This window comes from Lithobates pipiens, unplaced genomic scaffold, assembly GCF_037356315.1.
Source record: "Lithobates pipiens isolate NorthernLeopardFrog02 unplaced genomic scaffold, aLitPip1_a1.2 Scaffold_8, whole genome shotgun sequence".
In the NCBI taxonomy this organism is placed as follows: Eukaryota; Metazoa; Chordata; class Amphibia; order Anura; family Ranidae; genus Lithobates; species Lithobates pipiens.
The window spans coordinates 200,515,126-200,530,360 of record NW_027507903.1 but is presented as its reverse complement, the minus strand read 5'-3'; the positions used below and the strand labels follow the sequence as shown (position 1 = coordinate 200,530,360).

The following is a 15,235-nucleotide window of genomic DNA, read 5'->3' as shown; positions in this document are numbered from 1 at the left end:
CAATACACCATGTTTCAATTATAAAATCTGAATATCAAGGATGTAAAGATTACATTAAAAATGAGAACTGGATAAAAAAATATGATCACCTAAAAGAGACCTATCAATGTATTTGGATATGAATTTTAGGAAAGTGAAAATTTACTGACTAATATAATCTTTACACTTTCAAATTTGTATTTGAAATAGTTTTACAAATCGTTTGAAAAAAGAGGCACGTGCTTTATGTAAAGACTGTTTATGCATTTGACAAAATTAACTTCTGTGAAATCTGTTCCTTTTTAGGAGAATACTCAACTGTTATTGCCAGCGTTTTTTCTTTTCCAAGGATATGCAGGGACGATAAAGAAAAGGAGACCCAGCAGTAAAGCTGAAGTAGAGTCAGTAGCATACCCACGGTAACTAGAAGTAAAGTTGATTAATATGTTAAAATTACCCTTTATTGAAACGTCTCATAGAATGCAAAGATAGAGAAAAAAAATATTTTAACATAATGACTGTATGTGTTATACAGAAAGCCATTTCCCTTAATGGTGAAATAATTTATATTTTATTTATTTATTACAGGTATTTATACAGTGTAAACAATTTATGTAGTGCTTTAAATATATTGTACATTCATATCAGCCCCTGCCCTCAGGGATCTTACAGTCTAAGGTCCCTAAACCACATGCATACATACATGAACTAGGGACAATTTAGACAGGAACCATTAAACCTACCTGTGTGTCTTTTGAAGTGTGGGAGGAAACCAGAGTACCCAGAGGAAACCCACGCAGGTACATAGAGCACTGTTTTAATAGCATTACTTCCTATTAATTGTTAGTTTTGTCTTTACAAAGTTGGCATATTTCTTAAAATTTCAGTTTGGCACAAACTCTTCAGAAAATGTAAAAATAAATGCTATTAATAGAGTACGATCATTTTTTAAAATCTTAAAGGGGCTTTTTTGTTTAATTGAAATTCTCAGTTACTAGCACCCCTTCCTCCCTCAATACAAGATTGATAGCCAAATAGCTTTAAATAGTTCAGTATTCAGTAGACTCTGACATTCTACCCATTTACCTAGCCTTTGGAGATTTAAGCAAAGCCTGTCTAAAACCACCTAGGGAATCACTGTCAATACACCAAGGAGACAGTGCTGCCAGCAAATTAAAAGTGCAAACATTTTAGACAATGGCACAGATCTCTTTTTCCACTTCAGCGAGATCTGCTATTGGCGTCATTGGTGGGCAAGCTAAAACCTTCTACACACACAGGCCGAATGACAGGAGACATTTGCTGGTTCAAAAAAAAATGGCCGAAATTCTGCCCATGTGTATGTTGGTATGTTCGACAGAAGCCGGCCATTCAGCTGACTTCTGTCGGAAATGCATGCTGGAAACAGGGCAGCCAGCCGACTCCCGATCAGCACTCTCAGCCAATGCCAGAGAGTGCTGATCAGAGAGTTCTGGCAGGGGGTTGTCCCCCTGTCAGAGCACAATAGCTCAGCTGAGGAGATCACCATATTAACCTTGCATGGTTAGTAAAGTGTCTCTGACTGGAGCTGTCAGTTAGTGTGTATCCGGCTTAAAGGATCCAGCAAAAGACAGCCAACTCTCAATCATGTGGAAAAATAAAAAGGTAGGCGTGTGTTAGAAGAGTAGTAAGACTACTAGACTAGGGGGCGAAAAGGGAATAAAGTGCATAGGGAGTATTTTTAATGGTCACAAGTTACTAGGTAGTATTGTAAAGTACATTAGAATAAGATTAATGATGGAGGTGCAATATTTTCTTTAAAGGAGAAAGCTTTTTTGCCCATGCTTCTCATATGGGTCACAGTAGTGCAATTATTTCTGATAGCTGATGGTTGACGTCAAAGAGCTGCCCCAGGCTCTGGAAGGATCCTGACCAAATTTTTGAGGCCCACGCAGATGTTTGACCAGCAGCTAGCTCAGCCTTTTAGTGCACCCCTGAGAGCCTGAGCCAGCCACTTCCACCCCATCCACAGCCCAGCACGCCAGTGTCCACTGGAGGGGTGGAATCATTACTCTCTGCTCAGAGTGGCCTGAGAAAGTAGCAATCAACAGTCATGTGATCACTTGGTTCTCATCCATAGAGCCAGTGGGGGACAGCTGCAGCATCAGATTGATCCTGCAGCCACATAGGTGAGTATGATTGTTTGTTTGTTTAAAATCCTACACTTACCTTTTACAGAGATACCGTCATCAACATACCAGTAAAAGCAAGATTTTTTCTTTCTGGACAGTAAGAAGCTTATGAAGTTGGGCACTGCCATATAAAACATATATCAATGCAAAAACTGTTGTAAATATATAGTAGAGATCAGGTGTTTTTAGTATTTCTTACAGGGCAGCTTTCATACCATACAACACCTTTAAATAACAAGCTTGGGGATGCCCTTAACCGTCACATGAAATTACAGACAAATAAAAAAACAACTATTGCTGCTAATTGACATAACCTTCCCTGCTGGCTTCTGTTTGTAAAACAAAGCAGCCAGGGACTACAGGCTGATGTGATCAATGATATTAGCAGGCATCACAGGTTTGCTGATTTTCGTCAAGCAGCCAGGAAGTTATCATTTGCTATGAGAGTTCAGTGGATCAGGTTATCTTGTATTGATGGATTGCTGGGGTGTCATTTCTTATGGTTCTTAAAGAATCTACATCACTGGAAGTACTTGACTAAGAATTCACACTATGTGACTTTAAAAAATAAAAAAAATAAAGAGCTTTGTCATGCTCTGGGTACATTTATTTACATTTTCCCACTCTGCTGATGCAAATCTTTCACCCCTCCCATCACCTTCCTTCACCCACCTACATTACTCTTTTTGTGGCTGCCAAGAAAGGTGCAAAGAGGAATGCTATATAGTGTCAACTGAGGTCTGTTGGCATGGACCATAAGGTGTGTTCCTGGAAGGTTACAGGAGCGCGTCCAAAGGGTGGTGATAAATAGTGTGTATTCAGACTGGTCTGGAGTGGTAAGCAGGTTAGCCCAAAGCTCTGTCTTGGGACCAGTTCTGTTTAATTTACTCATAAATGACATAAAGGATGGTATACATAGCTCAATCTCAGGTTTTGCGGACAACACAAAAATAAGCCTGGCAATAACTTCACATCAGGATATAGGAATTTTACAGAAAGACCTGAACAAAAATATTGGAGTGAGCAACTACATGGCAAATGCGGTTCAATCACTTGTCGACCAGCTCACTCACATTTACGTCGGCAAAGTGGCTCCTTCCCGCAAATCGCTAATCGCTGTAGCCGTACGGTGGCTCTTTTAAGAGCCATAGCAGGTGCACACACGCTGCCGACGAGGGACCGGTTGCATGTGGCCAGCAGCCACAATGTTCTCTGGCCACGCGTGATTGTGGGCACAAGAGCCAGAACGGGGATTTGTGTGTGTAAACACACAAATCCCTGTTCTGACAGGAGAAGAGAGACAGATCGAGACAGATCGTCTTCTCCTAGTAATTAGGAACAGCCATCTGTCTCCTCCTTTAGATAGTACCATCCCCCCCTAGTTAGAAACACTCATGAGAGAACACATTTAACCCCTTGATCGCCACCTAGTGTTAACCCCTTCCCTTCCAGTGACATTTATATAGTAATCAGTGCTTTTTTATAGCACTGATTGCTGTATAAGTATCAATGGTCCCACAAAAGTGTCAAAAGTATCCGATCTGTCTGCCACAAAAATTTCAGATCACCACCATTACTAGTACAAAATAAATAAATAATAAAAATGCCATAAATGTATTCCCTATTTTGTAGATGCTATAACATTCCTGCAAACCAATCAATATACACTTATTGCAATTTTTTAATAATAAAATAATATATAAAATAAAAATGCCCTAGAAATGCCATAAATATATTCCCTATTTTGTAGACGCTATAACTTTTGTGCACACCAATCAATATATGCTTATTGTGATTTTTTTTTTTACCAGAAGTATGTCGAAGAATTGGCCTAAACTAATGAAGAGATTTGTTTTTAAAACATTTTTGGGGGATATTTACAAAAATTACAAAATATTGTTATTGTTAAAAAGGGGATATACTCCAGACATAAATCTTTAATCCTGCCACTTTATAAAACCCTGGTAAGGCCACATCTGGAGTATTCTGTCCAGTTCTGGTAACCAGTCCTCAGAAGGGATGTACTTGAGCCGGAGAGAGTCCAAAGAAGGGCAACAAAATTAATACGGGAATTGAAGGACCTCAATTATGAGGAACCAGCACTAAATGTATTCTCGCTGGCGAAGAGACACTTGAGAGAGGATATGATAGCGATTTACAAATACCTTAATGGTGATCCCAGCATAGGAAAAAAACTATTCAGCCTCAGGGAGTGTAAGAGGACACAGTGATATTGGAGGAGAAGCAGTTTAACCTAAAGCTGCTCAGGGGATTTTTCACTGTCAGGGCAATAAAGAGGTGGAACGCTCTTCCACAATTGGTGGTGTCAGCAGGGAGTATTGATGTGCATCTTAGTGAACACAATATACAGGGATATGGGAAATGATTATCAACACTGACACACATACACCTACAAAGGTTGGACTGGATGGACTATTGTCTTTATTCAACCTTACCTTCTATTTACCTACCCTATTTATCTGCGTATAACATACACTTTATTTCCCTGAAAACAGAGGACAAACAGTGCCTGCATGGTATACGCTAATACTATGTTTTACCAACAGGAGGCGGGGATTGGACGGTCTGCCCCGGGACCCACCCATTGAGGGGGGGTGTCAGGCCAGCTGCCCCGCTTCTCCCGGCCCTGGGACAGCGGTGCCTGCATAGTCTAAAGTTGATAAAAAAACACTTTCCAGACCCTTCTCCTTCACCACTCCTCCTGTGTCAGTGTAATTATAAAACAAAGCTTGTAAATATCTCAATAGCTCAGTTTTTTCATGGCTGCTCTCCTCCTCTCGCTCCTTCTCCTCCTAGCTTTATCTTTAGATTGGAGGAGAGCGGTCACATGACCATCTGTGTAATGGAGAGAGCAGTCATGTAACGAGGACAGTGGAAAAAACTGAGCTATGGAGGTATATGGAAGCTTCATTTTACAATATGAGTGACACAGGAGGAGCAGTCTGAAAGGGGCTGGCAGAGATTTCTTTTTTCTTAACTGTAGAGAATGCTGGCAGCACTGTCCCAGGAGACTGGGGATCTCCTGGGAGTGCAGGGGGGCTGTATACTGGATAAGGGGCTGTGTACTGGATGGGGCTGTATACTGGGGAGAGGGGCTGTGTACTGGATGGGGGGCTGTATACTAGGGAGGGGAGCTGTATACTGGATGGGAAGCTGTATACTGGGGAGGGGGGCTGTATACTGGATGGGGGCTGTGTACTGGATGAGGGGCTGTATACTGGATGGGGGGCTGTGTACTGTGCAGGGGGAGAGGGCCGTGTACTGTAAAGGGGGCTGTGAAAAAAAATCCTTAAACTTCCCTCTTAAAATTGGGGTGCATGTTATACGCCGATAAATACTGTATATATGTAACTATGAATGACAGCTCTAAGTCGGTTGCTGATTCATTTCCAAGATGGCAGCACCCAGCAGCAGTCTCAGGCCTTTTGAATGTCTACACAGGGGAGCCTTTCACAGCTAAATAACATGCATAAAATATGTTAAATGCGCACATAATCCTATGAGAACATATTTGTTGAAATGAATGGTCTTGTGACCAAGTCTCTTTCAGTAACAGAGCTACAAATACTGATTAAATAAAAATGTTGGAAACAATCCTTACTTTGGAAACAGAGTGGACCACCCAGGAAAAAATCCAGGATCTCTTGTAAACCACAGCAGAGCCATCAGCAGAAAAAGAATGAATGTCATGATTTCTTGATAGCTACAAAATAATGTTTACAGCACTTTAGTATCCTTTATATGATTTCAACTATAATTCCTACATATTTGTATTTAGCTTACCTGATAGGGCCAAGTTTTTTGTATTCGTCCAGGATGACTTTTGCAGAAGCCTTTTCTCGTTGTGATTTTTCTTTGCCACATCTAAACAACTCTTTAAAGCTTAAAAGATACATATTCTGATTACTAATAGTTTTCACTATACATTTTGGATTTTGCTGTAGGGTGAAAGGCTGAACACTGACAGAATGCTAAAAGGATGTATGTGCTATTTGTTTGGGGAATCCATTATGGGGCACACTATTAGTCACAAATGAACATGAGTTTAGGTGGTGACTTGGACAAGAAGATATTTAAGGTTTTTTTTATGTTACGTACAAATCACACCCGTGTTGTTGTTATGTTTTTTTTTTTAATGCCTTACTAAATAAAAGTGTAGAAAAGCCTACTTCTTGGGTGTCTCATGCATGGTTTACAGCTCATACCTGTCCCCTTTATACCTTTTACATAGTTACATAGTTACATAGTTACATAGTTAGTAAGGTTGAATAAAGACATCAGTCCATCCAGTTCAACCTGAGTGAGTGTCTACAATTGTCCCTATCCCTTTACATTGCACACTCACATTGGTCCCTACCCTCAAGGAGCCACAATCCAAGATCCCCAGTTGTATACTAGGGCCAATTTTAGACAGAAGCCAATTAACCTACCTGCATGTCTTTGGAGTGTGGGAGGAAACCAGAGTACCCGGAGGAAACCCATGCAGGCACAGGGAGAACATGCAAACTCCAGGCAGGTAGTGTCATGGTTGGGATTTGAACCAGTGACCTTTTTTACTGCTAGGCGAGAGTGCTAACCACTACACCACTGTGCCGCCCTAATATATATACAAATATGCAATTATCCTAATTTCAAATGTATGCAAGAATGATTACTATTTAAGTCAACTGGTAAATTATAAATCATTTAAAATGAAAGGTAAAATGAAAGACAATCGCCTCCCACTTCTAAACTGGGCTTTGCTGTGCAGGTGATTACAAGACAGTAAATCAATGAGAGATTTGATATACTCATACTAGCTATATTCAACAATACAAAAAAGCTTTTTTGTTTAAAGAGAAATAGTATGTGTCCTACATATATTGTCAGGAGTTTGGCTTTATTCTTTAATATTCATACTGTGTGCAAACTCTACTGTAATTAACATTGTTTTAGTCCTGTTTATTTAATAAATAGCTCTCAACACAATTGAAATTTCCTTACTTGAATCCTAGGAAGAGCCATTGCAGCCAAAGCCATGAAAGCAGGAGCAGAATGATACTGATGGGAAGGCAAAGCACGAACCACGTTCCAAAATTAATTTCTCTACTCATAGGATAGCGCCTAAAAATAAACCAGCAGACAAAAGATAATGCCACCTTTTGTTTAATACACTTAAACAAAATGACAACTTGATCAACGCAGCCACCATCAGGCTGCATAATCATTTTAAGGAAACACCATTTACTAAAGTAGCAGAAGTGATATTAAAGGTGAACTCCAGGCACAACATTTTCATTCAAATATATCCCCCAATAGCTACAAAAGGATAGACGTTCGATTTGTGTGCAAACCCAAATGTTACCTTGTAAAACAACAGTGACATCATCACAGAGCTCTCTGTTTGGCCCACCAGGTCCATTGATAACAGATTGTCTAAATAAAAAGAAAGTGCAGAGCTGACCAGTCTTACCTACAGAAAGCTGCTGCATAGAAGCAAAAATGCAGACGTTTCATGCTGAGTTGCTGAACATATGTGAGGATAATACACATAGAACACCAAAATTGAACTAACTGTACAAATGCATTTGCATTAATGCAATGTTAGTTTTTGCCTGGAGTTCAGCTTTAAGTATACAATGTGATGTATTAATTAGTATTGTGAGTTGTGGTGTGCAAAGGACATAGAGCACTAGACAGCAGAAATCACATTTTCTTAGATGATTCACTCTCTTAAGTTAATTTCCAACCATTCTTCTGCAAATGTTCAACTTAGCCTAAACATGCTAATTTAACCACTTGGGTACCGCGCTATTGCCGAATGACGGCATTAGCGCGGACCTAGATTTCCAGGACTACGTCTATTGACGTCGTCCTGGTTACGAGCGGCCTGCGCGCCCCCTGAGGGGCGCGCGCGGCGCGCTCTGTGATCGGCGAGTCCGTGAGACTCGCCTGATCACCGATCCGTGTAAGGGGTCGATCCCGACCCCTTATCACGTGATCAGCTGTCAGCCAATGACAGCTGATCATGTGATAGAACGGAGCCGGTAATCGGCTATTATTCCTCCTCGCGCTGACAGCGCGAGGAGAAAAAAAAAAAGCCGATCACCGGCGGCCGTGATCGGGACATCAGTCCCGATCACGGCCAGCAATGAAAGGCAGCACATGCCACCTGCCAGTGCCCACCTGCCTCCCGCAGTGCCATCCTGAAAAATAACAAAGTAAAAGTAAGTGCCCCCCGTCTGTGCCCATAATGCCCACAGTGCCACCCCACAGTGCCACCCACAGTGCCACCCCACAGTGCCACCCACAGTGCCACCCACAGTGCCACCCAATCTGCCTCAAAGGTGCTGCACCCCAGTGCCGCCCATCAGTGCCCAGCAGTGCCGCCCATCAGTGCCCAGCAGTGCCGCCCATCAGTGCCCAGCAGTGCCACCTATCAGAGCCACCTATCAGTGCCACCTATCAGTGCCCATCAGTCCCATCTATCTGTGGTACCTATCAGTGCCCATCCGTGCCACCCATCCATGCCACTTATCCGTGCCACCCATCCGTGCCATCTTATCTGTGCCCATCTTTGCCCATCAGTGCTGCCTTATCTGTGCCCATCGGTGCCGCCTTATCTGTGCCTATTAGTGCCGCCTTAACTATGCCTATCAGTGCCCACAAGTGCAGCCTATCAGTGCCCACCAATGCAGCCTATCAGTGCCCACCAATGCAGCCCATCAGTGCCCACCAATGCAGCCTATCAGTGCCGCCTTATCAGCGCACTTCAATGAAGGAGAAAAATGACCCGTTTGCAAAATTTTATAACAAACTATTAAAACATGATTTTTTTTTTTTTTTTTTTTGCATCTTTTTTTGTTTGTTTAGCAAAAAATAAAACTCCGAGCTGTAACTAAATACCACCAAAAGAAAGCTCTATTTGTGGGAAAAAAATGATAGAAATTTCATTTGGGTACAGTGTTGTATGCCCGCGCAATTGTCATTCAAAGTGCATCAGCGCTGAAAGCTGAAAATTGGTCTGGGACTGAGGGGGGTTTAAGTGCCCAGTAAGCAAGTGGTTAAAGAAGTCTTTTAGACTTTTGGATGTTCATATGCATTGTCTAATTCCTTTTAAGAGCTGTGCACTGCAAATTTAATTTTGAAGAAGCTGCAAGTCCACAATATCCTTGCAGAAATTAATGATTCAAAATAAAAATCACAATTCATAGGTGTCAGAAAATAGTTGGTGTCTGTGCATGCATGGGGAGTTATGTCACGTACACGTGAGCGGAATGTCTGACAGAAAAAGCCCAACGGATGCTTTTCATCATATATTCTGATCATGTGGTTTTTTTTTTCGAAAATTCTAATGGACCTGGAAATAGAACATGTTCTAGATATTTTCGACTGAACCAATTCCTATTGGGAAAACAGCACTTCTCCGACAGACCAAAAACGACACATGCTCTGAAGCAAGTACGACACAGAAGCTATTGGCTTCTGGCTATTGAACTTCCTTTTTCGAGCCCCGTCATACGTGCTGTACGTCACTGCATTCTTGGCGATCGGACTTTGGTGTGATCATGTGTACACGGGACAGTTTCAGCAGAATTCCGTCGGAACTCTGTCGGAAAAACCTTCAGAGTTTATTCCGATGGGAAAACTGGTCTTGTGTACAGGGCATTAGGTTTAGTTGGGCACTTCTGGGCAAAGTGCCCAACTTCTGCAAAATGTTTTTTTTTTGTTTTTTACATTTTTAGCACTGGTTCTGCATTGGACATGATGTTGGCCCCAGGAAACATGACAATAAAAGTACATTTTGAGAAGCAGTGTACATTCTTGGAGGAGCAAGGAATAAGGTAAGCAATCCTCTGATTTACACCCCCCTTGGTCTAAATATGCAGGACAGCAAATGATGGGGCACCCAAAACATATTTTTAAAGGCTGACCAAAGTTTAGTTTAAATTTACACCATACAATACCTCTATTTTTTCATCTCATTAATTTACATTGCATCAATTAATTAGCATCATATATTTTATTATTTGTTGAAATTATGGGTGTATGGGTGAATGCTAAAATGTATACTTACGTTTGGAACTGTTCAGCAAATATCAAGTTAGTAGATGTACCAGTAATTGTGGTCAGGCCACCAACTGTGGATGAATAAGCAATACACAAGCACATTGCTTTGCACATCATATGATTCTTTTTGTTTCTGTATCTGTCTTCTGAAACTGATTGAGTCTGCATTGAAAACAAAGACAAAGACTATCTGTAAATTACTTCTCTATTAAAAAGTACACTTCTCGTTAATGCAATAAGTCTTAAACTCTTCCATGAAAAAGTGTACTCCTTTACATGTTCTGTATAATATAAAAAGAAAAGAGCACTCCTTGTTTTCAGTTGGCTTCTGGCGATTGCTTGCACCTTTTGAGCTTTACATCCTCAGTGAGCATGTGTTGCCCCTGTATCTTCTATCCCCTTCAAAGCTCTCCTTTGCAGAAGAAAGCCTTCTGTCTCCTGCCAGCAGTCCAGCTGGGTTCCTTCACACAACTGACTTTATACCTTCTTGTTTATGTACCACTCACCTCTCCTTTTCTTTCCTTTTCTTTCTCCTGCAGGCTGATCACACACAAAGAGAAACTGCAAATAAACTATATGCCCTGACAACATTGCAGCATTACTCCCATTACTCTAAGGCCGCGTACACACGGGCGGACTGTTCGCCCAACTTTGTCCGCTGAACAGTGTTTCAGCGGACAGTCCGCTCATGTGTGGGCTTCAGCGGACAGTTTCAGCGGACAGTCTGACGAACAAAGTTTTTCGGAATTTCCGTAAGACAGTCCGCTGAAACTTGGTTTCAGCGGACAGTCCGCTCGTGTGTAGGCTTGTTCGACAAACTAAGTTTCGCGCATGCTCAGAAAGGATTTACACGGCGAAGGTTTTCTCGTCCCGTCGTACGTGGCGTTCACGTCATCGCGCACGCTTTCAGCGGACTGTTCGTTCATCGTGTGTGGTCAAGTCCGCTCATGCAAATTTTGAGCGGACTGTTTGTCGGATTGTTTGACAAACTAAGTTGGGCGAACAGTCCGCCCGTGTGTACGCGGCCTTAGCCCTTGTATTAAAATCTAGTATTAAAATCTAGGCTATATGCTGGACCAAAGCTGGCATAAAAAGCACCTATGGTAAACAAATGCTCACACTTGTGTTACTGTGGCTTCCCTTGGCACTTAAATATTTTTAGGCCAGGTCAGCTTGACTTTAAAGAAACTATAATACTTGACCATGGAGTTAAATACTATAGGCATATAGGCTGTTCAATTTCCTATGGCAGAGGGATTATTCCCAGAGCTTAGTGAATGAGGTAAAACTCTGCTGACTTCCATCATCCAATCATGTGCAGACAAAAAGGCTTTTTTTGTATTCACCTTGCATGAGATTGAGTATTCTATGCAAAAAGAAGTTTCACTTCAATTATTCTGTGTAAAATTTACTTGCAAAATTAAAAGCCTATTTGCCTTTAGTAAATCAACCCCTATGGCATTTACCGTTTGATGCCATAAAGTTACTCAGTTGGCTAAGCTTGCTCTACAGGTCTACAAATCACTTTAGGCTGGTATTCTGTTTGACTTTTGTAAATACAATCACTTAAATGTCTTATGCGATAAAACATGTTTATGTACTTTCAAAAGTAATGTTTAATATTTTTAAATCTGCATTTTTAAATAAATAATACCTGGTTATTATGCCTTTAATATCATTGTTCAGTCATGGCCTCTATGTCTAAGCCCCTAAAAGGGAAAAACGCATCTCACACTCATGCAACAGGTCGTGTCTGTGTCCAGATGACTGCCATTTTGTTATACTGGAGCCTAACTAGCTGGTCCTGTCTGTCTTGCACAAGTCCACACACTTGCTGATCCAACTGATACAGGTTTGTGGGGCAATTGAGTGGTACTACTTTCATTGTTTTGCGCTACAAGTGGCCATTTCATCTAAAAATACCTCAGAATGGTCCACTGTTATCACAGTACAGCATGGGCAAAGTCATCAAATACAACATAAGCATATTTCCCAAAATAAAATACTCCAACAATATGGAATACCATACAGTGCCTTTCTTTTAGTTATATGGCAGTTGAACTCAGAAATTAGTAATACAATCTCATAACCAAAATCAGATAGCATGCACTCTGGTAAGCAAAACATTAGAGCTCTTTCTACTGGAAGAAGGGGAGGTGGTAGAGCAGTGGGTAGAGACAGAAAAAAGAGAAAGAGTTGGTGGTAATAAAATTCTGTCTTGCCACCTGTGGCTGAAACGAAAGCAGTAATAAGACCAATGAGTTCTCAATTAACTTTAAAGCGTTTGTTACCCCAATATTCCCTATTCCTGATATGTGCCTGCTGCATCCTGTTCTCTTTATATTGCTTCCTTTGTGTGAAATCTCTGATGATCCTGCCAGTCCCTCTGCTTTCCAATTAAAAACTGACTACACTAAACAGAAGACCCTACCATGGTCAGTTCTCTAGCTGTGCTAAGAATGCAGTCTGCTCTGCTCCAATGATCAGACTTGTCCTGACACGCCCCCCATGCACAACCATTCACTGGAAAGTTTCGCGCATGCTCAGAAAGGATTTACACGGCGAAGGTTGCATTGCAGTGTATTGGACGTCGAATTTCTCGTCCCGTCGTACGTGGCGTTCACGTCATCGCGCACGCTTTCAGCGGACTGTTCGTTCATCGTGTGTGGTCAAGTCCGCTCATGCAAATTTTGAGCGGACTGTTTGTCGGATTGTTTGACAAACTAAGTTGGGCGAACAGTCCGCCCGTGTGTACGCGGCCTTAGCCCTTGTACACACAGTCAGAGATTCAGATAGAATGTGTCCTATCGGACCGTTTTGTCGGATATTCTGACTGTGTGTGGTCTCCCTCGGACTGTTTCCGTGGGAATATCCGACGGACCAACTTTTCCAACTTGCCGGTAAAATTTTCTGACAAAATTCTCCAATCGGACATACTCCGATCATGTGTAGCCTACTCCGACGGACAAAGTGCCACGCATGCTCAGATCAAATTCCTAGACCAAAGCTATTGGCTACTAGCCTGAACGTAGTCCCATCGTAACGAAATAATGTCTTCACATTATGTACAATCAGATTTTCCGACAACTTTGTCTGACCGTGTGTGTGCAACAGTTTCGGACAAAATCTGTCGGACAAAATCCGTTGGACAAAATCCAATGGATTTGGTTGTCAGAATGTCCAACCGTGTGTACAAGAGCTTAGAGAGATACGAATGGATGTGGGGCTTTGGGACAGAGGCATAAATAAGGGGGTTCAAAATCCCCACCAGAGCTTTCCTGGTGCAGCTGCTGCTATATTTTAGCACTGACAACAGCCACTTAACTCCTTCTCTGTTCAGTCACATGACACAAACGAAGGAGGATGTCCCCTCATTCTAAATTTCCTGGTGAGTGTGTTTCATATAGGAGGAAGATCTGTAATATGGGTGGAGGAAATCTGTACTAAGGGAAGTTGTACTTTTGGGAATCTGTACTAAGGTGAGGGAACTGTGCTGGGGGGCTGTACTTAGTAGGGCGGAGATCTGCACCAGGGGGATCTGGGGGGACATATGTATGTGGATGGAGATGTACTGGGGGGAGCTGTTTTGTGGGAAAGATCTGTACTGGTTCTGTACTTCTCATCCTGGCACTCTGTGCATTATGTGATTTTGACCCTAGGTGCTCTGTGCATTCTGCACATTTGACCCCTGCTCTCTGTGTCTTGTGCACTTCTCACTAATACACTCTCTGTGTTACGCACTCCTGACCCCTGTGCTCTATGAATAAGTTTTACTTGCAAGACTTACTGTATGGTCATGTAGTATTAAAATCTAGGCTATATGCTGGACCAAAGCTGGCATAAAAAGCACCTATGGTAAACAAATGCTCACACTTGTGTTACTGTGGCTTCCCTTGGCACTTAAATATTTTTAGGCCAGGTCAGCTTGACTTTAAAGAAACTATAATACTTGACCATGGAGTTAAATACTATAGGCATATAGGCTGTTCAATTTCCTATGGCAGAGGGATTATTCCCAGAGCTTAGTGAATGAGGTAAAACTCTGCTGACTTCCATCATCCAATCATGTGCAGACAAAAAGGCTTTTTTTGTATTCACCTTGCATGAGATTGAGTATTCTATGCAAAAAGAAGTTTCACTTAAATTATTCTGTGTAAAATTTACTTGCAAAATTAAAAGCCTATTTGCCTTTAGTAAATCAACCCCTATGGCATTTACCGTTTGATGCCATAAAGTTACTCAGTTGGCTAAGCTTGCTCTACAGGTCTACAAATCACTTTAAGCTGGTATTCTGTTTGACTTTTGTAAATACAATCACTTAAATGTCTTATGCGATAAAACATGTTTATGTACTTTCAAAAGTAATGTTTAATATTTTTAAATCTGCATTTTTAAATAAATAATACCTGGTTATTATGCCTTTAATATCATTGTTCAGTCATGGCCTCTATGTCTAAGCCCCTAAAAGGGAAAAACGCATCTCACACTCATGCAACAGGTCGTGTCTGTGTCCAGATGACTGCCATTTTGTTATACTGGAGCCTAACTAGCTGGTCCTGTCTGTCTTGCACAAGTCCACACACTTGCTGATCCAACTGATACAGGTTTGTGGGGCAATTGAGTGGTACTACTTTCATTGTTTTGCGCTACAAGTGGCCATTTCATCTAAAAATACCTCAGAATGGTCCACTGTTATCACAGTACAGCATGGGCAAAGTCATCAAATACAACATAAGCATATTTCCCAAAATAAAATACTCCAACAATATGGAATACCATACAGTGCCTTTCTTTTAGTTATATGGCAGTTGAACTCAGAAATTAGTAATACAATCTCATAACCAAAATCAGATAGCATGCACTCTGGTAAGCAAAACATTAGAGCTCTTTCTACTGGAAGAAGGGGAGGTGGTAGAGCAGTGGGTAGAGACAGAAAAAAGAGAAAGAGTTGGTGGTAATAAAATTCTGTCTTGCCACCTGTGGCTGAAACGAAAGCAGTAATAAGACCAATGAGT

The 15,235-nt window shown here is 41.5% G+C and overlaps 1 protein-coding gene across 3 annotated transcripts in view; it reads right to left on the bottom strand.

Annotated features, from left to right (window-relative positions):
- SLC13A1 (solute carrier family 13 member 1) overlaps positions 1–15,235 on the bottom strand; it is a 168,211-nt gene that overhangs the window by 12,812 nt on the left and 140,164 nt on the right. For all 3 annotated transcript variants that reach the window (XM_077473472.1, XM_077473473.1, XM_077473474.1), the window contains exons 9-13: positions 10,228–10,382; positions 7,155–7,274; positions 5,955–6,053; positions 5,773–5,874; positions 299–402 (exon numbers count right to left, since the gene is read on the bottom strand). In XM_077473472.1, coding sequence (XP_077329598.1) covers positions 299–402; positions 5,773–5,874; positions 5,955–6,053; positions 7,155–7,274; positions 10,228–10,382 — 580 coding nt within the window. The remainder of the gene's footprint in view (positions 1–298; positions 403–5,772; positions 5,875–5,954; positions 6,054–7,154; positions 7,275–10,227; positions 10,383–15,235) is intronic.